The sequence below is a fragment of the Protobothrops mucrosquamatus genome, unplaced genomic scaffold (genome assembly GCF_001527695.2).
Source record: "Protobothrops mucrosquamatus isolate PMUCROS unplaced genomic scaffold, P.Mucros_1.0 scaffold_235, whole genome shotgun sequence".
NCBI classification, from domain to species: Eukaryota; Metazoa; Chordata; class Lepidosauria; order Squamata; family Viperidae; genus Protobothrops; species Protobothrops mucrosquamatus.
Genome location: NW_015386311.1, coordinates 316,337 through 340,756, shown reverse-complemented (window position 1 = coordinate 340,756; position 24,420 = coordinate 316,337). Strand labels below are relative to the sequence as shown.

The window sequence follows — 24,420 nt, the reverse complement described above, 5'->3', positions numbered from 1 at the left end:
TTAAACAATAGAAATATCTTCTCTTCCTGCCCCTATCCTTCCAAGCTGCTGAAACAAGGCACCCAAATGGATAAAGTTTGAGCTCGTCTCACTCAGACTAATAAAATGATGGCAGTGGCAGTGACATAATTTGGGGATTGTTTGCCAAAATGTTTTTGCTTGCTTTAAAAAAGATAGGGGAACTTCAAGCGACGTAAAGCATTGGCAACGACTACGGATTCTTTTTAAGAACAAAACAGTATTTTAGTTTCCATCCGAGATTTTTCCACTTGGATTGAGCACGTGGACCACCCCGGATACAGCGGGATAGAAAGCAATTAAAACACATCAAAGCTTTCTAGAGCAGCAGAGCGCAATGGCGGATTCGTGCCAAACGACGATACCACGAAAGGAGTCTCTTCCTTCTTTATTTAGGCTCCTTCGGGGCCGTTCTTGAAGCAACCGCGTATCTACCAACAATCGCCCCGGATACAGTACTGTATCCAAGTCTGATGGACTAAACACGGGCGGAAGTGCTTCTGCCCTTATTTCATCTCTTTCCCTCCTCCTCCTAGTCTTCTGGGAATTCTAACTTTCCTATTGGTCAATACAGACAATACTCTCCCATCCATCATAACCCTCCACCCAATCAGCACACTTCTCCTTTATTAGGCTTCCCCCACCCCCTAGCAGCAGTTAAGGAGGCCGCCATTTCTTTTTCTGCCTGGCTTCGCGGAACAGCGGGCCGAATCTTTCCATTGGTCCGTTCAGTATTCTCCACCCCTTCTCCGATGACAGGCTCGGGGAGCAGCATACGCGCGGCCAATCAGCGCGTATCTACAGGGTGTCGACTGGGCTATCAGCGAGCGAGATAGCGCTGGGTGCCCGAGGTTGGAGGGAGTCGGAAGTATCTGTGTGGGGGCATCGCTATCACCATGGGGGCCGTGCTCGGGATCTGCTCTTTGGCCAGTTGGGTGAGTCCGGAGGGGGGGGGAGTGGAACGGGGTCAGCAGGCCGATCAGACTGAGATGGATGCCAGGCCAGATCGGGTGGATCGCGCTCGTGCGGACCTGGATTCCAGCACCAGGAGAAAATGAAAGACAAACATCCGTAGCTTTGTATCCTACAAGGGAGGGAAGCCTGCTGTGGTTTCTTATGGAAAATCAGGCAACTCGGATATCCCGATGATTACTCCAGATCTGCGGGCGGTATATGTCTAATGCAGGGTACATAAACAAGGGGGCGGGGTCTTCGCTTCTCTTTTGAGGTCTCCGCCTAGAGACAGACGAGACCGAGATGTCCAATAGGTTGTAATCCTAAACCTGGGAGTGAACCTTATTCATTCGAATAAGCATTAATTCTTCCAAGAATTGTAAAAACAAGGCATTTGATCAAACTAGAAACGTCTTATTAAACAATTTAAACTCATGGAACCAGAGATTGGGCGTTATATCAGAAAAATAAAAGCCCCACCAAGTTGTGAAAACGTACGTGCTTACTTGTTTCATGTAAATATAACTGTTTTATGATGGTAGTAAACATTGGATGCCTGTACTTTGATTTTGTTCAGTGGATTATTATGGCCATGAGAGGGGAGATTGGGTCATACTTTCATTTCCTTTGTTTGCTTCCTCTGTGGCTTGTGATTTAATCTCTAAGAATGATACTTATGTCTCAGCCAGGAAATGGCTGCTGAGTCAGAGCCTTTTGAGTGTGGTAGACAGCATGGCCACATAATAATAACCAAGTGTTACTGGAGCCAACGCAGTGTTTCTAACCCTTTAACTTAGCCTTCTTTCTTTATCCAGTGAATTATTCTAAACAGGTTTAGAAGATCATCCTTATTCCCTAAAATAATTTGGAACCTTGGATATTTGTGCAGGCTGTTGTTGAAAAAGATAGTACATCTGTTCATTTCCACTGGCTTGCAAGCATTTTGAACAAAAGGTTACAATGAAGACTGACAAAAGGGAATAACTCTTTAAAGAAGGCAGAGATTGCAAAGGAAACAAAGGCTGCTTTATTATTTCTGCTCTTCAGAGAGATATTTCACATTAAAATGCTTGAGCATCAGGGGATGCTAAAAGCTTCCACTTGAGTGCCTCTGGATTGTTTGCAGTTTGAATTTGAACAGAAGTAAGACTTATTTAAAGTACAAAGTCCTGTATTATTTGGCTGGTACAGATTTTACTACAATAAAATATAGTATTTATGTTGTGAATTGCTAAACTTTCAAAAACATGCAAAGTTATCAACACTGATTTACATATTTCCATCCATTCTATACAACCATTGGAAAATTAAAGTTTTTCTATTATTCAGTGTTGATATTTACATTTAATCTTCACTTGTCATCTTTTCAGTATAACAATATTTTTTCTTCATCTGACACTCTTAATTTGGTTGGTACTTTAATAATATGGAGTTGGTTATTGCCCAGAATTGATACAGATTAGGCAGAGTGCTCAACAATGTTCCAGAATGAGCATACAAATTGTAGGTGTGAATTAAGAGATGGAGCATGTGCAATTCACACATTAAACAAAGAACATCATTTCTACTACATTTTACATTGCAGCAGTTCAGTAGGGCTGACTAGAGCCAATCCCTATAGAGAACATTAACCCTAAGAAAGTAAGAAAATATATCACCAGAAGTAAATTTAATTTAATTAACTTCAAGTTAAGATAAATATATAACATCTCATTAAGATGGCTACCTGCAGAGAATCTGCATGATTTATTCATTTGGCTTTACTTCTGACAACTTTCTTTCAGTATAAGTATATATTTTGCAGTTGTTCTTTAGGGTGTGCTGATGTGTTATTTATGCTAATCAGAGTGTTAAACTTGTATTGGACTGCAATATGCTAGAAATTAGTTCCCTCCTAGTCATAAGATGTTTCTAAATTGGCCTTTCTAATTTGGCATTCAGTGTTACAATGCATTTCACATGGTGGGTGCCCTAGTCACATGTGGCCAATAGGACAGTGGCTACACTAAGTCCATTATAAATAAGTATCTTTGAAAGGATGTATAGTACTGCTAATACTTAAGATTAAATATTCTCATTTATTCCTCTTTTTTATAGATTCCATGCCTTTGCAGTGGTGCATCATGTTTATTATGTCGCTGTTGTCCTAACAGCAAGAATTCTACAGTGACTCGGCTCATCTATGCTTTCCTGCTTCTTCTTAGTACTCTTGTTGCGTGCATCATGCTGGTACCAGGAATGGAGAAACATCTCAAAGAGGTACTGATGTTTTAAAATCTTGCTTATAACACACATCATTGGACACTGATTTCCTCCACTTAAGATAGAGGCACACTGAAAGCTGAAAGAAAAAACGTGGAATTTTTTGTCAAATTATTAATAAGGATATTGTTTTATTAGGTGCAATAAGTCTCCAGTCCAGACTAATTTGAAAGATAAGCATTTCAAGTTTAAGCTACAGAACTTGGTAGAATTTTTGCCAAGTTTATCTGTTTCTTAGGCATCGTGATTTCAAAATCTGGTTCCTTTTAGGGGCAAGCAAGCATTTCTTTTTAATTTTTTTTTAGTCAGAATTTTGTGGATTATATATTTCTGAAATGATAGAGAGGAATGGGCTCCATACAATTAACCTTGGTCTTTTCATGGTCCCATAATCTCCATATATATCAATATCTATATAATACATAATGCACACATACACATATATACATATTTGGTTAAAGCTTAATTTTCCCTCCTAACTATATCTGATAATATATTGAACCCGAATGCTTTTGTAAAAACTGGGATTTACTCCAGATTATTTTGCTCTCTATGAACTATGATCAAACTCGGAAGTTTATTAAACATTGAGCCCTAACATGAGCAAACTGAGTTGACTTGGTCTGTACCAGCATTAAGTCCAGAATTGGAATCTGCAGCAAATCAAATACTTTTATCTCCTTGGAACTGTAAATAATTGCAGTCTTCATGGGCTCAGGTTAATATACTGTGAATGCTTATACTACAGGAGCATTGTTACACAGCAGCTATTTTAGGATAGAATGAGCTAGCAGATCCTGGCATTCTGGGTGCAGGTAGCCTTCAACTTATGATCATAATTGAGCTTGAATGACAGCTGTAAGCTGTTGTAATTAAGTGGGTCATATTTTGTATTTTTTATGGTAGTCATTAAGCAAACACAGTCATTACATGAGTGCTGCAGCCATTAAGCAAATTTATTTTACCCACTAAGCATATTTTTGCCAGAAACTGGATGTCAACTCAAAACTGGTCAAACTCTTAAATTTCAGTCATGTGACTGTGGGATGCTGCAAATGGCAATAATAGTGAACCAGGTGCTAAGTGTTTAAAATGTGATCACGTGACCAGCTGGGGGTGTGTACAATGTATCTTCAAAATTGAATTGTAACTAGCTTTGGCGGGCCATTGTAACTTCTTACTGTCACTAAGTGACCACTTGTAAATTGAGGACTATCTATAGATGGTCAGCTTGATAACTTTTGTCTTAACCTGGAGTGGTACAAAAGAATAACTTATAAACCATAGGTTTTCATCATCTGTAAGAATAGGATTTGAGGAAAATGAATATTCTGTATAATCTATATATAGTAACGTTTTTGAGTTTATTGTTCTCTTTCAGATTCCTGGTTTTTGTGATGGCGTTGATTGTGAAGCTTTGGTTGGATATAGAGCTGTCTATCGAATCAGTTTTGCTATGGCTGTGTTTTTCTGCCTCTTTGCCTTACTTATGATACAGGTGAAATCGAGTAAAGATGCACGGGCTGCCATCCACAATGGGTGAGTTAGATGGAAAATGGGGACTAATCCTTTATTTATTTTGCCCATAGCCTGAAATAGTAAATTTCCAAAAATGAATGGGTTTAACTCAGATGTCGAATTAGGAAACAGTCATTGTTTCAAGCATGAAATGTGAATAAATACATGCCCATGAAATGAAATAGAATAATGATTAATTTCAGTTTATATAATTTCAGATATAAATTTAACAGGAGAGGGTAACCTGGTAATCTCTACATATTGCAAATAACAGTCCCTTATTCTTGGCTATATTGGTAGTGTGATTGCTGTATGTTTAGTAAGTTGCTTAAAGTCCTAGGGATTATGGTGGTATATAAATAAATACCCAACGTCTAAATTTTGGCTCATTTAATCAGGGCATAGATATTAAAAACTGCCTCTTATTAATATAGTCCTCCTTCAAATAAAAATAATCAGTGAGACTTATTCCTATAGCCAGATGCATTCCATTAGAAATATTTACTTTTGTTAGTTTAATATAGGCTGAGAAATAATTCTCAATTGTCTTCTTTATTTCTCAATAGATTTTGGTTCTTCAAAGTAGCTGCAGTTGTTGGAATCATGGTTGGGGCATTTTATATTCCAGAAGGGCCTTTCACAACAGGCAAGTGTGCATGGATCAGAAAACGTCATCATTTATTAAACTATAATGGTAGTCAGTAAGAATTATTTTTCAAAATGTCAAATAATATCCAGTGAATGAAATGCTTATATAGACAAAGCTGTTGATAGTCTAAGGAAGAATTACTAGAGGGAGATTTGGATGAATGTGTGCTACATAGTGGTTGGCACTCAATGCTACATCAAGCTATTAGAATCATAATGGCTTCAAGGAAGAGAGACATCTAATAGAAAACCACTCATTTGCTTTCATCTATATAGGAACACTCTCTGTACATATATTTTCATGATAATCTACCCTAAGAAAGCAAAAGTAAATGTTGCACTGGGAGACAAGCTCCAAACTCTATTAGGCTACAAAACTTGGCTTCCAGAGTGATCGTGAGAGAAAGGGGGTGATGTGAGCAAGGTATAATTTTCTTCTTGAGAATTTTTTTTTTTTAGAATTGTGCTTCCTCTTTCTTTGTAAGATGATCAGACTTTAGGATTACTACTCCACTAGTATGTTATCACTCTTAAGACAGGGTGTCAAACTGCCAGCCCACGGGCCAGTTGCATCATGCAGAGGCCGTGCCCACCACAGCTCCGGCAATGCAAAAAAAATTTGTGATACGTTGCAACATGTCACGTGACGCGGTGAGTTTGACACCCGTGCTCTAAGAGATAACAATAGAAGTGCAAATACTATGCAAATATATCCTCTGCATTGTGTACAACTTTTCCCAATTTGCCATCCTAGGTTTTCTTCAAATGTATTAGATATTTATCCCATCTTTATTTTGTATTTGCTCAAGGCATACATGCTTAATGTTCCCATGTCCTATTTTCCTCAACAACAACCTGGTAGGGTGGGATGGCAAAGAGTGACTAGCTCAAAGTTACCAAGCCAGCTTTCGTGTCTAAGAGAGGACTAGAATTTGTGCTTCCTGGTTTCTAGGCCAGCAGCTTTGCTACTGCATGCAGTGGCTCTCCATTTATCTTCAAATCCATATTAGAGTTCAACTCTGACCATTCTCAAGTAGGATGGCTTATTCTTAAATGCAGTTCAAAGCAGTCCTGTGCTGCATGCACTTGAATTTCTTTTAAAAATTTGCTCATGAATTGTTTTAAATGGATTCTTACCTGATCTGTAAATTCCCTGGTACAGCACCAACCAGAAAGACATTATGTGTCATCTTCCTAGCACTAAAATAGCTTTATGAGTTTTAAAAGGCATACGAATTAAGTATATACAGTATATGCATGGAGATAATTATTGATCAGCTTTCTAGCTTTCTTTCTCTATTTGGGTTATAGCCCCATCATTCACAGCCCTGTTCAGTATACCATCTGGAAGGCAATTATTCTCTTTTGCTCCATTGAGATACATTTACTCAGCTACTGTCACGATGGTAACTTATTCTTTTTATTTCTTTCTAGTACTATTTGTTTTTGGAATTGGGGGTGCCTTCCTCTTCATTCTCATCCAACTGCTGCTGCTTGTGGATTTTGCTCATTCCTGGAATGATTCCTGGGTTGAACGGATGGAAGATGGAAATTCCAGGTGCTGGTATGCTGGTAAGTGTCATTTAGCTGATGAATAACAAAATGAAGTAGCAGCTTTAATACATACTGCTTTGGGCTTCTCTTTGCTTGGGCAATTTATTGACTGTATTTAGAGCTATCTATTACAGTGTTTTTCAAACTTGGCAACTCTTAAGACATGTGGACTTTAACAGAATTTTCAGCATATTGGCTGGGGATTTCTGGGAGCTAAAAGTCACAAATCTTAAAAAATGGCCAAGTTTGAAAAACTGGACTTACAAAAAAAAAGGGGATTGTATTAAAAATGCCAAAATTATTCATCTGAAGACATAATTATAGCAAACAATGTTTGTATACTAAGAATGTTCTTAAGAACTGAGTATAGATTTTTTCCCCCCATTTGCATCCAGCTTTTTGAATATTCTGCTCATCCTTGAGCAGATTAGTTTTACTATTCATTTACTATTCATTTTTCTTCCTGATTGTACAGGATAATGCTAAAGAGACTGCTGTGGTTGCCAAATGCAGTGAGGATTAAGTGTGAATTAATATTGAAAAAGTGCAAAACTAGCCACTACAAGCAAACTTTTGCTTTAGACGGTAGTTTTATGCACACTTAATAACAATAACAACAATAATAATAATAGAGTTGGAAAGGACCTTGGAGGTCTTCTAGTCCAACCCCCTGCTCAGGCAGGAAACCCTATACCATTTCAGACAAATGGTTGTCCAGTGTCTTCTTAAATATTTCCAGTGTTGGAGCATTCACAACTTCTGAAGGCAGGTTGTTCCACTGATTAATTGTTCTAACTGTCAGGAAATTTTTCCTTAGTTCTAGGTTACTTCCCTCTTTGATTAGTTTCCATCCATTACTTCTTGTCCAGCCTTCAAGCGCCTTGGAAAATAGCTTGACTCCCTCTTCTTTGTGGCAACCCCTGAGATATTAGAACACTGCTATCATGTCACCCCTAGTCCTTCTCTTCATTAAACTAGACATACCCAATTCCAGCAACTGTTCCTTATATGTTTTAGCCTCCAGTCCCTTAATCATCTTTGTTGCTCTTCTCTGTACTCTTTCTAGAGTCTGAACATCTTTTTTACATTGTGGTGACTAAGACTGAATGCAGTATTCCAAGTGTGGCCTTACCAAGGCATTGTAAAGTGGTATTAACACTTCACGTGATCTTGATTCTATCCATCTGTTAATGCAGCTTAGCACTGTTGGCTTTTTTTGGCAGCTGCAGCACACTGCCTATCAAGCACACTTGATAGGATAAAATGATGCTCTCTGTGAAGGAGAAAACTAGGATCTTCCAAACATGAGAATAGTTATTTTCACAAATATGTTGCATTTTTAAACAATATTATTGATCCAGTTTAGCACTTGAGTACTTCTAACAGGGATCTGCTTGTTTTCTTCAGCTCTGCTGTCATGCACCAGCTTGAACTACATTCTATCTTTCATTGCCGTTGTACTCTTCTATGTCTTCTACACAAAACCAGATGGCTGTATTGAGAACAAGTTCTTCATCAGCTTTAATATGATTGCATGCATTGTTGTATCTATCATATCAATCCTTCCCAAAGTCCAGGTATGATGATGAAGCAGTGCTTTCAAATGAACAAACTTAGTTGACTTATTTTGCTTTAGGTGTTATATTGGTGGGTTGTATATTTTGCAAATGCTTCTAAGAATAAATCAGTGGATAAAGAACATAAATTATTTTGGTCAAGTTTGAGTAGCTTTTTGATGTAAGGACTAGATTTAACTTGGTGGATAGGGGAAAGGTTGGAGTGATGTGCTGATACAAGCCAGACACACAATTTTGAATTTTGAGAAGGATGTCAGTTGGTTCTTTTTTTAAGTACTAAGCATATTTGGGGACATATAGAACAGTTTGGGTGTGTTTCCCTCTTCAGAATGGTGAAAATTACATTCTGAATTACTGATAGTTTGGTTCTGTGGCCGATGAGTGTTCTAGAGCAGGGTTGTCAAACTGCCGGCCCACGGGCCGGTTTCATCATACCGGAGCCGCGCCCACCCCATTGCCAGCAATGGCGAAAAAGCTCCGATACATCACGCGAGGTCATGTGACATTGCGAGTTTGACATGCCTGTTCTAGAGGGTGCAAAAAAAAAAAAAAGGATGTGGACAGTTGTGCCCCAGATAATTTTTATGCCTCTGACAATGCTTAATGCTGAATAAAAGTAGTTCTTGACTTATGGCTGGTCACTTAGACCACGAAAAGGTACTTACGACCCAATTTCAAAGTTACAATGGCTGCATACAACCTGCAGTCATGTGATCTCATTTTGGGCATTTGGCAGCTGACTCACATTTATGAGTATGTACAGCATCCTGCAGTCACAAGTTTCAATATTTTTTGCTGGTTTCTGGTATTTACTTCCAATTATTGATAAAAAACGCCCATTGGATAAAATGGACCATCTTGACAACTACCACAAAAAATGCTGTAAAATCAGGTCTATTCACATATTTCCCGATTTACAACTATAATTCCAGGCTCAATTATGGTCATAAGGCTACCTGTAGCCTGACATTGTAGCAAAATGAAGCACTTTTAGCTATAGCTTTTAACCATAAACCTTTATAATTTAAATCATAAAATTTATATTATTAACAATTACTTGTCTCAAATAGGAACATCAACCTCATTCTGGTCTTCTCCAGTCCTCTGTGATTACGCTCTACACCATGTACCTCACATGGTCAGCCATGTCTAATGAGCCTGGTAAGCTATCAGTACAAATAGTATTTCAACTGTTTTCTTTAGAAACACATGAATTACTTAAAAAACATCTTGCAAACACTTTGTTGTAGAGAAACTTCATTGTAACAAATGTCAAATCCTTATTTAGGTTACTCAACAACAGCTCTTTAGTAATTCTCAGAACAGTATTGTGTGTGTGTGCGCGCGCGTGTGTGCATGCATGTATATGTTTTCTCTTAAAAATGTTTCTTTTTAGACCGCCACTGTAACCCAAGCCTTCTGAACATCATCAGCCAAATATCTGAACCTACTTCCATCCCGTGGAATGCAACTGTTATTCCTACTCCTATACCAGAAAAATCACCTCAGTGGTGGGATGCACAGAGCATTGTTGGACTTATTATCTTTGTACTTTGTCTCCTGTATTCCAGGTAAGATAGTAAGTTTTATGTTTTCTGAATTATAAGCAATTCTAACATGATCTGTTATTTATTATATTTGAATGTATCGAATAGAAGCTTTCTTTCTCTTTAAATCAAGGGACATTAGTTTTGATTTAAGTGTGTTAATAACTTGATTAAAAATACTTTACCATGTCTTCTAATTGTAGTAAGATTTGTACTTATTAAATTCTTTCAAGTTAATTAACTAAATATTAGTTTTCAAAATTCAACTTATTTTAGTTGAAATTTGACCATTGATCTTGATATGAAAAAGATCCTTGTTGTTTTTATAAGCTTCACCAATGGTCCAGTTTTATTCTGCATCAGACTCTTGTACCCGTGGCATCCTCTAGGTGTGGAGACTTCTAGACTTTTCAGCAACAGTCATGCTGAATTGGTCTTGAGAGCTATATAAATAAAAAGAAACTCATTGCTAGAAATGAAATCCATACAACTAAAGGATACCCAAGTTGGGCAAAGTGTTCTAATGAGTTCAGAAGAGCTTGCATAACATTTTCAATTATCTTTGTTCTGAAATAGCTTAGATATTTGGTCTCAATTAGTATTAACAGCAGTTTTTTTATTTATGCCTGTTCAGAGTCAGCAGGTGACTCTGTTAAGTAATCAGAATAAAAAAGATATAAAGCAAGTTAACAATAGCAATCACAGCAATCCAACAAAAAGGAAAAAAAATACCCTTAGTACTGGAAAATCTTCTAATCAACCAATAGTCAGATCTTAATGATCTATGGAATACCAGAATCATTGAGAACACTAAAATTTCGGGAAAGGGAATATTATTTCAAAGAAGGAGCAATAACTGGGGAAGCTTTCTCCCAAGGTTCTTATAAATGTCATTCCATAAAGGCAGAGATCCTGAGGGGAACCCAACCTCTTAGAGCTTATTGGATGATTAAAAACCTCTGATAAAAGACAGACCTGGTCCTGAGTCAGGAAAAACATGAGGTGTGATAACCAGCTTGAAGTGTGTGTGGAAATGAGTTGGTATCTGGTGCAGCTCATGAAGTAATGGTACTACATAGCTAAACTGACTAGTATCTAAACCATCCAGCTGCTGCATTCTGAACCATTTGCAACATATGAAGCTCAAGGGCAGTCCCAATGCAGACAGCTTTGCGATAGGCCGAATGAGAAGTAAGCAGGGCAAGAGTGACTGAATAGAGTCTTCTGATTCAGGAATGGCCATGGCTGGTGCACAGTTTGCATCTGTGCAAAAGCCTACTTAGCCCCAGTGGTTCAAGTGTGAACTCTGAATCAGGAGGACTTTCAGATTATTGACCATCTCTGAACAAGGAAGCGTGATCAAAATTGGCATATTACTGGAATCGGACGATTTCAGAATTAAGGAACTCTGTTTTGCTGCCCAGTCTTGTTATTATAATAAGATCCGGTTTTATTATTATTATTTTGCCTCCAAAAGAGGCGCCAGGTCTTATTTTCGGGGGGGGGGTGTCTTTTCCACACAGCTCTGCCCATCCGGCCCACTTCTTTTGTGGCTAAAGGAGCAACTTCATTCTGCAGCTGAGAATGGAGCTACGGCCTGCATTTTGCAATCAAAGGCCTTCCGGAAAGGCCTCTGACTGAAATGCAGGCCTGGGGATGCTGCAGAAGTGGGCCAGCGAGGCCTGGCTGCAAGGTAAGTGGGTGCAGGGCACATGGGACCGCTCCACACCCCAACCCCAGCTTGATCTTTAGGTGTGTGCCTCGCCCCTAAACTAGGGCTTATTTTTGCAGTAGGGCTTATATTAGGCCCACCCTCAAAAATCAAGCTAGGGCTTATTTTCAGGGTAGGTCTTTCAGGGAAACATGGTAGGATTAAGCTTGAGCCTTTGTCCCTATCCAGTATAGCCTGCGGGTACTGAACCTCATCTCCTGTTCAGCCTGCTGCAACTGAAATGTATATTATACATCTGATTATATTATATAAATTATCTGTGTTCCAGATAAATTCTCCCAGGAATTTAATGTAGATATGAAATGGGAGAATCTAGTCCTGTTACAACAGAGGGACCAAGACTTGATGTCTCACTCCTCACACGGAATCAAACTGCTCCCAAGAAAGAACCCTATTTATAACAGTGCCTGGCACTTTCAGCCATACAGATGATATAGAACAGGCATGTCAAACTTGTGACATCACGTAGCGTCGTGCGACGTATTGGGACTTTTTCCCCATTGCCGGCAATGGGGTGGGCGCGGTTTCGGCGTGACGCATCCGGCCCATGGGCCGGCAGTTTGACATGCCTGATACAGAAAAATGTCATGACTGATGCCATGATTGATTTTAGGGAGCCAAGAGATCAAGCAAGAGCATGAAGTTGCATTTCTGCATCTCAATCTTGTCACAGGCCAATGTGACTGTGGTCTTCATTTTATACCCAGACCTAAAACCAGGCTGAAAAAGTCCAGTCAATCTGTTTCCTGCAGAACTTTGATTCAGACCCACTATTTTCTCAACAACCTTCCCCATATAAGTTAGAGACAGGTTGAATTATTGCTGGTTTGGAATGATGGTTTCTTGAGAAGGGACATATAATTGCTTCCTTTTAACTACATGCTTTGTTTTCAGAACCAACAGTAGCTGGTTCATAGAATTGAATAATGCTGGACAGCTGTAATTAGTTAAAAGTGCCTTTTTTTTATAAGCTAGACTTTTGAAGCCTTTCTTGTTTTGCAGCATCCGATCTTCTAACAACAGCCAAGTGAACAAGTTGACTCTGTCTGTCAGTGACAGTGTCATTCTGGATGATACACCAAATACAGCTGATGTAGAAGATGGAGAAGTCCGCCGGGTTTTGGACAATGAAAAGGATAGTGTCCAGTATAACTATAGCGTCTTCCACTTCATGCTAACTCTTGCTTCCCTCTACATAATGATGACTCTTACTAATTGGTATAGGTGAGTATATTCTTTACAGCAATTTTAATCAAAAACTTTGTTGCTGTTGATAACTAACTCAGTATGGAATTGTTTAAATATTAAGAACAATTTTGTTTTTTTAAAATTTAGAAACAGTTAATTTTTGCACAAAACTAAAGTTAGGATTCACCTTGTGACATTGAATAAGACTTTCTTCTGTATAGACTGGGAAAGATGTAAATATTATTTCTGAATAATACTTCTGTAATTAACCCCAAATATTTGGCAAGCATACCAAAAGGTGTATAATTGAATTATGCAATAAATTAGCTGAAGACTTTCTACCAGTTGATTGAGGCATATACTATTTTTATTAATTTTACAGTCCTGATGCTGAAACTAAAACACTGAAAAGCAAATGGCCAGCTGTCTGGGTGAAGATCTCCTCAAGCTGGGTTTGTCTTCTTCTTTATATCTGGACTTTAATGGCACCCCTGATTCTTACCAATCGAGACTTCAGTTAAATGGTAACTTCTGTGAAAGCATGGAGATATGACATTCTGCTCTGCTGAAAGCCAAAAGTTATGTATTGCTTCGTGGAACTAAGGCTCCGGGCATCATTCCTACAACAGGCAGATAAATAGAAATCTAACTTGTTTAATGCTTAATGCAGAATCTAAGTGCTGTACATATTGATGTGTTAAATTCAAAGCTAGCATTCCTGTTTTCTACTACAGCTGTGCTGTTGAAGGATTTCTTAAAAAGTTTGTGTAAACATTATTGGAAGTATGAATGGAAAGTAATATATTCTAAAGTTGTTCTGATATTTCACTGTATGGAAATGAGTACCATTGCTGCATTGCTCTACATTCCATTTCAGAAAAAAAGTATCTGATGGAGCTTTGAATAATGGATAAAGTGTTTTTCTTATCAGAGAATAGCATGCTAATGTAATATACCAAGCCTATAACTGGCAACTTTTGGGATCATTGTAGAAAACAAATGTTATAGGAACCTAACATACTGCTAAACTTTTAATGTTTTACCAATTAGTTATCTGATTTACTTTCAACACATTAAATAAGCAATGTTTGTTAAACCTAGTATATCATACCACTCAGTTTGACATTATTTGCACTATAAATATGTTTTATTAAAACTAATTTTTTAGTGTTAGTTTTGTTTGCTGGTTGTTTCAGCAGTTCTGCATATGATTATCATCTAGTCCAAGCAGTGAAATTTGTCTATATCTGAAAGCAAGTCATCATATAACTTATTTGTGGTGTTAGGCAAAGAACCTTCATGCGGGCTCTTGATTCATATGTTCATATTATAATATAAAAGCTTAATTAGCACAAGCACATAAACTACATGCTTAGTTTTTAGCCTGTGATTATACATACACTTTTGCACAGAGAGATATCTATGTTCAACTGATTTCCTATTCTTAGTTGCAGTCCCCTATGATGGTGCCCATCATTTTGAGAACTTCAGCATGTAGGAAAGCAAGAGGCAGCTTGAAAAACACGTAGCTCTTCACAAATTGCATTTTTCATTTCAGATCTAATTCAGTTTTATATATTTTCCTTTACAGTCTTATAAACGTATACTAGATTAGACTTTAATAGAGCTGGACAGTCGCTTCCACAATATGTTAAATTTTAAATTTACCGACAAAAGAATTAAAGGGAGACTAGTATAGCTATTTGAAGTCTCCCTTTAATTCTTTGTCGGTAAATTTAAAATTTAACACACAAATAGTCTGTTGCAGAAACGACTGCCTGTGAAGGCTCCCTAGATTGGGGCTGAAAGGTGAAAGCGGAAGCAGTATGCTCTGTCCATATTTGGGGTAGACCAGGCTGCCCTGATAGACCGGGCTCACTGGAAAACGCTTCAATGACATAAAACATTGAAACAGCATGTTTATATATTATTTTAATATTAATAAGGTTTAATATCCACTCATGCAGACAGACTGTTCATTTTATAAAGTGCAGTATAAAAATAAATTCTCAAGGTATATACTCTTAATTCTGTACAGAGAGAGAATAAAACAGACCCATGAACAAAACTGCAAAACTTAGCCATAGAAAACAAAGCACCTCAATTATCCTCTGGAAAAATTATTACCATTTTTCTACTTCAGATACAGATTAACAAAGGCAATTTGACATTTCTAATGAATTCCCAATGTCTTTTACTTAAGGCTTGTTATTCTTGCACCACATCTGCTTGGATTTTGTTTATAGAAGAACTGATATTAACAAAAAGATCCCTACAACCAAGTTGCCAGACAATATGCATATTAACTACTTACTTTACTTTTAAACCATATATGCTTAACTATAGGCACAACATCAATGTCTTAGTTCTGTCAGCACTTTTTCTAAAACCAATTCTACAGATGAACAAGATAACAAAAGCATGGAGGGCAATTTAGGCTACGCATCTTAGAGTTAAATAATAGCCACAAATTTACAAAACCTAGTATTCCAATATATCTGGGCAAAGAGATGTGGTTTACCAATAAAATGTTTAGTACAAGGGAGGCAAACATTGAATTGATATTCAGTTATTATTTAAATAAGAGCTCTTAAGATAGTTACAAAAAAATTAAAATACTGTAGGGAAAAAAGAACCATTGCATTTTAACTTTTTATATCATCATCATTCATTGTCATTTGAGACTGGCTTCTCATTTAAGGGGGAAAAATAGACTGGGTAAAGTGTACTTTAGAATAGAAATTATAAGCTTCCACACTTTTCTAAAGAAAAAACTTTTTCCTGACATGTTACACTGATTTCTAAAACATTTTGTAATTCAGATTAGTTCCTTTATAAATATGTTTCAATTTCAGCTGCCAAGCTGCATAAAGATTACTTCCAATAAGGAAAAGAACATCCATTATCATTTTAACATATACTTCTCATATCTAAATTTGACCAGCACTTTCCTACAAGAATACATAAGCAGAAAAATTATATCTTGTGCCTTCTATATCTTTAAACTTCTTTCCCTATGTGTCTGTAGGGGGAAAAAAACACTAATGTGTATATAAATTTAGCAAGACAAGAGAGATGGGTAGCAGCGTAGAAACCAGTTTCACATATGCTTAGATAGCTATAATACCACACTGGGTTTGTATATTTAGAACTCTAATTGAAGCACAGTCACATGACTAAACTGCTTCACTTTTTGGCAATAGAGAAGCAAGTCACTAATTTAGAAAAACTAAAAATAAATACGTTTTGGCACTGGCAATAACAAGATCTACAGAGAACGTAATATTTACAGTAAGCACCAACGTTCTGGTCTTACTTGGCACTAGGCAAGAGCCTCCGTCATAGTTCCAACAATTTAAAAAGTGCTATGAGCTGCTTCCTTATGAGCAGCAGTAAGTACAAAGTTCCAGTCTGTTAGTTTCAGCCTTGCATGCGAAGAATGGGCCCAAAGTACCTGCAACTCTAGTTAAATGTGTAATTCAAAGACAAAACCTATCTTCTGAAAGATGACCCACCACCAGAGATGATCTAACATTACATCAGGGTTTTAGATACTTTCCTATATAGTATATTTTATCCTAGAGGTGAGACCACTGGCCTTAGGAAATGAAGCCAAGATCAAAATAGCACTGAGGTTCCACTGACAAAATAACATAGTGAATGAGGAGAAACTACCATTTAGAAATGAAATATTGTGCTTGTAAAATGTCCTGTGTTTGGTTTGCAGAGAATATTTCAAAACTTCTCTATAAGGATATCTAAACAAATTATCTTTTTTTTTATCAGACAAACCTTTACAGTTATCATGTCTGTGGTTTTCCTCAACCTCTTTTCATGAGGCAGGTACCAACTAACAGTGCTATACCGGTATACAAAATTATGTGCCTTCTCAATTGGTCCTGTCTTATGCAAATTCAAGTACGGGAATAAAATTGGCTCACGGATTGTTTGATGCTTTCTTTATAAAAGGGAAAAAAATGTGTATGTGCTTTCAACAGAACATCAATAGCTAACTGTTTCTGCAAGAATCAATTTCAAAGTGTTAACACTCCCTGTAGTATACAAAGCTGCAGTTTTGTAAATAATGCTGAAGTTTATAGATGGCAACAAAATAAGAACTGGCTATCTTTTAGATTAGTTTATGGCAGATAAAACTTCTAGTCAACTATCCTTGTATCATATAGTTCACATTTCTTTCTTCCTCTGCAGAGTTAGCACTATATTACTGCACTTCCAAATTTGTACATCATTTTTGCCCCCTTCAGCCTGAGAAAGAATCTAGTGCTTTGCACCTAAACCTGCTTATTTGGCAGCAAGTCCCACAAATTTTAGTGCAACTTCCTTCCAAGTAATTGTGCTTAGGACCTTGTTATCAGTAACTTTTCTTTAGCTGTGTTCATTTGTGGCATCTGAGTTGCTTTGGGTCAGTTACCACAATAACTTCCAGCTTGCTCAAAATTTTTTCCATTTGCCACTGTGCCACAGAATCTCACTTTCGTACAACTTTCTTCTACTTAAGATTTGCTTTGGTTCCAAAGTAAAGTAACATCCATCAACACTCATATGTTGTAGAAGCATGAGAGAATTAATTTCCCTTTGTAAACAGCAAGGTGACATTTTGGAAGCTTTATCTGCTATACTAATAGCAGGAATAGAGTTGTGTTTTGAAGCTTCGCAAAGAGTCATCATGCTGCTTCTCGTCAATCTCTTCACTCATTAATGGATCATGTGGTGAACAGTCACTGGAGAGAGGCAGCTGTGAGACATCATACATGAAGTCATCTTCTGACGCCAGCAGTAGCTCATTCCAGGTAGAGATATCAAGCTTTCCTGCTGTGCCACCATATTCTTCAGGGAGAATTCGTGGTGGAAGGTTGTGATGAAGAGACCTCAAGTCGGACCCATGAAGAAAAAACTGAGAAGAAAAGAACCTTTTCAACACATTTCCAATTCAAATTAAATGTATAATATTTTAGAAATAGTGATGCAATTTCCCTTTTAAGCCTAGACAACGGTTCGAAGTATTTCTCTATATTACAGGTCTAATTGACAGCAACATTTGAGACTAGGCTGATATTCTTGAGAATCATAGGATAAAACTGAAACAGTCTCACAATCTTTATTAACATGTAAAGACAAATTTTCTTAAACTATCTCAAACAGTTTTACGTTATATCCTGTTGGATAAGCTTCATTTGGACAAGCTACTGAACTCCATGAATAAGCAAAGATTACTACTGTTTGGATGAAAAGGAAATCAGTTCAGTTTTGTACAACTCTCTAGAGAAAACAGGCTTTACAGAAGACCATTTCCAAAAATTGATGCAGCTTAATATTCACATGTATTATTTTCCTTTTAGAATGTCTGCACCTCCTGGATTCTTGCTTAATATACAATGGTGTGTGGACTAACAGACAGGGATCGTGGTTTCATCCAGGGCTAGCACCGGCGGGACGCTCGGTGGGCAGGGCGGTGCTAGCGCCTGTGGGATGTTCACCACTACGAGTGGGGGGGTGTGAGTGCACGCACGTGTGCGCGTGTACTGGCCATCCCTTCACGTGGGGACCCCTATCCTAGAGCCCTCCCTAATATCCTTATAGACACTATATGTTTCATACAGCCATATTGACTACTTACCCGATTTGCTATTTTTTCCTTCAGAAATGGTTTGAGAATAGCAAAAATGCCCTTGAATATGCGAGGTTCATTTATGATATTGACAGCTTTTATTCTAATCGGAAAGCCATCCTAAAAGAAAGACATGCCAATAACATTTATAAAGATTAGATTGTTTAGAAATAACTGTATTCGATTTCAAAACAAACTCATTCAGTCTTATTTCGTTTATGTAAAAATAATTTTAACCACTATGCTCCTTACACATTTCCACTATAAATTCTGAATGGGATAGAAACTGCTTGTTTCAAAGAGAAATTGTTGGCAGAATATGTGTTTCTCAAGAATAACAAGAGATTTTAGCATGATGCTTTCCTGTACAAATAAGGTATTCCTTTCTTAGCAAAGTTACCACAGGAGGAGCATTTGTCATGTCAACATAAATATTTTCAAATTTATTATGCCTTAACATTTTATGGATCAGAGTTCACTTCATCTAAAACATGAAATATTACCCTAGGTTGGCAGAAGTGGGCTGTGTAGCTATATATATATAGGAAGAAGAATGGGTTTAACACTGATGTTAAAGATACATTTGCAACACATCCCAGTCAGCTGGGCCCGATGACGAGGTCCAAAAGCCGGATGCTGGCGTTATCCAACGCTATATAAGTCACTCCCGTAGTCTAGCCTTAAACCCTGACGATGTCGGAAGCCTTCGACGAAAGCTCGGTATTTATTAAAAATTTTCTACTTTGAATTTTCCTGGTGATCGTGATTGTTTTATCGTTTTGATATATATACACATACATACATACATACACACATACACACACACACAAACATTATTTGAAGGCATCTGTCTGATTCTATAAACTGCTGTTCAAGCACAAGGCTTTTAAGATTAATATGTTAAAAATACTATTCAGTAGCTGTCTACATTAATGAGCATCAATTAATGCATCACAAACGTGTAAAGAATACAAAATATCACTAAAAATGTCCAATAGCATGCATGCATGCATAAAACAGAATTTTTCATTCCAATTCTTTTCATGTAGAGTGCAATTGAAAAGCATATATAGGTAGCCCTTGCTTACTGACACTATTAAAAAATCAGCTCTGTGACCAATTCTTACAACAATGGCACTATCCCACGGTCACATAATCACCATTTGTATGCTTCACAATTGGCTTCTAACAGAGTTCTTGGAGATGTGGAAGTAAAATTGCAAATTGCTGTCACGTGATGTCTTGCTTAATGACAGTCACACAGATACCTAGAAGCATTCTACCCAGCTAAAACACTTAGAGCTGACATATCTACCTTTGGGTGAAAATATATAAACAGACAGAAATGTTAGGCAACAGAGAATATTGGAAGTTAATGGGGTTGTAAGGTTGCTGTATAAAATGGACGTGCTATGTGAATCTAGGCACATAGGAGGAGAAATCTGCAACAGAGAATCTGAGAGCAGCAAACAGGCCCTGAGATATCTGCAGAATGAATTGGCTCATGGAAAAAACCTGCAGGATTTGGACAGGACAGAGCAAACGTCAGGGAGAACAGCTTGCCAAAAGCCCTGAAATTCCAAGAAGCTCAAAAAAGAGTTATTTTTCCCTTTTTCCATTCTTCTCTGTAGCCTAAAAGCAAGGCCCAAAAGGGAAAATACTGAAGAGCCTATCAAAGCTGTGATAAGGAACATACAGGAATGAGGCAATTAGGAAATTTTAAAAGGCTCCATATAGAGATGCCTTTAGAGTTTCTTAAACAATGGCCATTGTATAAATAAACAGAATTATTTATCTAAAAGCACTGTAAAAAACATCATAGTAATTTATAGAAGAATAGTGTGCCTGGAAAGCTGATATTCTTTTTCCCAACATTGAATGTAAGATGTTATAGGAATCACAAATATTATCGTTGTAATATTTCCCTTGAAAAAAATGAACAAAGCATTTGCATTTTGCGTGATTCCCCCTGAGAATCAGAAGAAGCAGTAATTTACACTTACTATTTTTCCTCTAATGATTTAAATCTTACCTGAAGAATTCCAATCACTTTTTTCGCTATAAAGGGGCCAAACTGAGATGCCTTAGATAAACTGATTCCATTGTAGTCTGCAAGAATTACGATTCCATTTACCTGGGTCTCCTCAGACTGAACGAGTTTTTCTAATGTTAAGTATATGGCACGAATGTTTTCAGTAACTGGGTAATTACTTGGTGTCCATCTATCTATGATGAATAAGACGAGACAGATGTTAGAAGTTAAAAGAAAGCCAAATTACATTACAAATCTGAATGTTTTCTTTGCCTGACAATTATTAATAATCCTATAAAAATCTCTTTCTAAGCTCCCATTACCTCTTACTTTAGAAAAAGCTTGTTTTAAGAAAAATAATTAAACAAGTCTACTGAACACACTTTTCATGGTTGGATTCCTAAGATTAAATAGAATTAATACCTTTAAGAAAATGAATGCTGAGATTTACAATCCTACACAAATATACAAAGATTATACAAATAATCTTCAGAACAATAAGCTTTGAGAATTATCTTACTTAAACATTAGTAATAATACATACCAATATATTTATTTAGTAAGTGTGGGGAAAATAGGAGGTGGGAACGTCACATATAGTACTTTAATTGTACAAAATAAAGACAGGATATCAAGTAAACAATATAAAGGTGGGATATAAATCAAATAAATAAAGCAAGCAAACAAAAGATTCATCCATCTTAAAAAGTTAAGCATACCTGGGCGAATACAGACAACATGGCGTCCTTCATTATCTAAATGAGAAAGCACAGTGACAAAGCCAGATTCCAAGACAGCCTTTACAGCAGATGGCTTCAGATTTGTAAAAACCTCAGGCCAACTTCTCCTACAGCAATGATAGTTCACGAGAAGTTGAAGTGCCCGATCGTAATCAAATTTCCTTGCTCTAAGGAACCTAAGCAAGAAAGCGTCATCTAGGCAAGTCCCCAGATTAGGATAATCTTTGCACACCATGTCTCTGAGGGCCTGAACATCTCGAAGCCGCCACTCAGGTTTTTCCTGCAGCTCTTCACGTGCTTTGGCAATAAGCTCAGCAGACAGCGTACACACGTATGTTTTCTGGACTGGCAGGATCTCAATTCCTGACAGAGATCCCTCAGAGGGACTTCTAACGGTGCCATCACTATCTCCTGACATTGGTTAGAGAAATATCTGGGGGGAAAAGTGTGACAAAATGCAGACAAAGAAAAATGACCAAGCTGATCACCAACTTTTACAAACAAAGAATTTTGGGCCGTAGTATACTATTATGGTATATGTCAAATAGCAGTCCATTCCCATTTGCCAGTAATAATTTTTAACAGCAAACGTAATTCTATAAATTAGAAAGAGTGGGATATACATGATCACATGATCATGGGGAAATTTATCACCTAAATTCTCAACCACTCAGAATATTTGATTGGATTGGTGCTTAAATCACTTCTCTTTTTGAGATGGGAAGTGATAATTTACCACCCCAAGCAATGTAAGGCTTTCATTAAACAATTTCTAATTAAAGAAATTCTTGCAATTTATGACTCTACATCTTTTTTTATTGACAACCCTGTACATGCGTTCATTTTCAAGTGAATATTCATAGGAAATACTTACTGTTAGAACATCACTTTGGCAACTCTGTTTCTAATTCTGTATGTTAGACTACAAAGAGAATATTACTTGTTGTTCTTGTTTTTTCTGTAACAACTCTGCCTCCGCCCNACACTGTTGATGACAGATGCCTATCACGACCTCAGAGGTTGACCAAATCCAAACTATGCTAGTCCATGTGATGTGAAAAGACTGTTTCTCCTCTCCAAGGGCATTTCAGAAGAGCCAATTTAGTCTAATGGTTAAGGCACAGGCTAGGAAGCAGAAGATGGGTGAGATCAAGTCCTGCCTTAGCTGTGGAAACCAGCTGGGTGACTTTGGGCTTTGAGTCATTCCCAGCCCAACCCATCTCACTAAGTTGTTGTTGTGGGGAAAATAGGAGAAGGAAGGTGTGTTGGATATGTTCCCCGCCTTGGGTTGTTGGTAAAAATGATAATGGCGGGATACAAATAAATAAAATAAAATCTCCTACCCAGCCACTGGGCGAGGTGATTCTCCGCCCACTTCCATAGTCCTTAATATAATGGAAGGAAGCAACCCCGTCTAACCCCCAAATCATTCATACGCTGCCAGAAACTGAGCAAAAAAAGCCCGCCCTGCAGCAAGTTGATCTCTGACCAGTTTATTTCGGCATCCAGAACTAAGCGCCATTGAATTCAATAGGATTGACTGCTAAGTACACCTCCCCAGAAAGCTGCTGTAAAAAAATTCCACACTTGGACCGTCACCTACTTCCTAGGAAGCAGACGGGGACGACCACGAACCCCATACCGCCGTCCCAGCCGCAACAGGAATCAACCACAGTTGCGCATCCAACAAAACTAACAATCGCCTCGCAAACCCCGACACTCACCAAAACACCAACCCCACTAAGCGGAAGACTGTTTCCAGGAGAACCGGATCATAACCCGGAAGCGCTCAGTCAGCCTCCCCAAGGCTCTTTCCGGTGAAGAAAAAAGGAAGAGTGAGCATGCGTGGGGTTTCTCGGCGCAAGCGGCCCCACGAAGGATTGTAGTCTCTAGGTTTAAAGCTATGATTCCGTTTCCGGATGTAAACGCTTAGGCACCGTGGCTAGGAAAGGTAGACTAGAGCAGACACAGAACCGTTTTTATTGCAACCTCTTAAAATCAAATTTCTTGCTGCAGTGGCGAAAGTTTATGCAACAACAACAACAACAATAAGAAGAAAAAGAAGAAGAAGAAAGAGGAACCACTCCTGCCAGTTCCACTGAAAAGCCAGTTGCTAATTGAGTCCTTTTATAAGAGACGTATAAGAATTAGTGCCCAACCGAGGTTACACATATATGCCTTTATGCATTTCAAGGAATCTGCCCATGTTCACACAGTACAGTGACCCGCATTTTTTCCAAAGTATTGATTTGTTTTTTATAGTTCAGTGCGTTAGTTCCTTTAACCACGAATAAACGTGATGTGCAATTACAGGTTATAATGTATTGTTTTAACACTGATAGAAAATAATTGAGAGATTGGCTTTGGGGGTCTTGTTGAGCTGTGCAACTCTCAGAAAGTCATGTCTAATGGTCAGATGGATTGGGTGAAAAGATTATAATTATGCAGTGCATCTTTATGCGCAAAGAAATATTGGAGTTCATTTTTCAAAAAATAGAAACCTATGAAAGAACAATACTTATTTTTACTGCTACTACTACATGTAGTCCTTGAATTACGACCACAATTAAGCCCAAGATTTCCATTGCTAAGCAAGTTGTTAAGTAAATTTTGCCCCATTTTATGACCTTTCTTGCCACAGTTGTTAAGTGAATCACTGCAGTTGTTAAGTTAGTAACATAGTTGTTAAGTGACTCTGGCTTCCCCCATTGACTTTGCTTGTCAGCAGGTTGCAAAAGGTGATCTTATGACCCAAAAACACTGCAACCATCATAAATATGAGTCAGTTGCAAAGCATCCAAATGTTGACCATGGGGATGCTGCAGTGGTCATTAGTGTGAAAAATGGTCATAAGTCACTTTTTTCAGTGCCACTGTGACTTTGAACGGTCACCAAGCAAATTGTTGTAAAACAAGAACTACATGTTTTACTACAATTCCCCTTCATTCTGCTGAAGCACAGTTGTGTTTCAAATATCCGGTCAACAGAGGGAGCCAGATAGCACTTTGCAAAGTGAATCCT

At 37.7% G+C, this 24,420-nt stretch overlaps 2 protein-coding genes across 2 annotated transcripts; one reads left to right on the top strand and one right to left on the bottom strand.

Annotated features, from left to right (window-relative positions):
- The first annotated feature begins 814 nt into the window (after positions 1 to 814).
- Positions 815 to 14,099, top strand: SERINC3 (serine incorporator 3). The gene is made up of 10 exons (XM_015829764.1): positions 815 to 953; positions 3,070 to 3,231; positions 4,616 to 4,773; positions 5,319 to 5,398; positions 6,835 to 6,972; positions 8,362 to 8,531; positions 9,602 to 9,692; positions 9,928 to 10,102; positions 12,813 to 13,034; positions 13,381 to 14,099. The coding sequence occupies exons 1-10, from the start codon at positions 915 to 917 to the stop codon at positions 13,517 to 13,519; spliced, it is 1,374 nt and encodes a 457-aa protein (XP_015685250.1). The 5' UTR covers positions 815 to 914; the 3' UTR covers positions 13,520 to 14,099.
- An 834-nt stretch (positions 14,100 to 14,933) lies between these two features.
- Positions 14,934 to 23,162, bottom strand: TTPAL (alpha tocopherol transfer protein like). The gene is made up of 5 exons (XM_015829755.1): positions 23,124 to 23,162; positions 21,379 to 21,832; positions 20,660 to 20,853; positions 18,637 to 18,747; positions 14,934 to 17,913 (listed from the first exon to the last, which is right to left on the bottom strand). Exons 2-5 carry the CDS (start codon positions 21,815 to 21,817, stop codon positions 17,638 to 17,640), a joined length of 1,020 nt encoding a protein of 339 aa, XP_015685241.1. The 5' UTR covers positions 21,818 to 21,832; positions 23,124 to 23,162; the 3' UTR covers positions 14,934 to 17,637.
- Between the last annotated feature and the right edge of the window lie 1,258 nt (positions 23,163 to 24,420).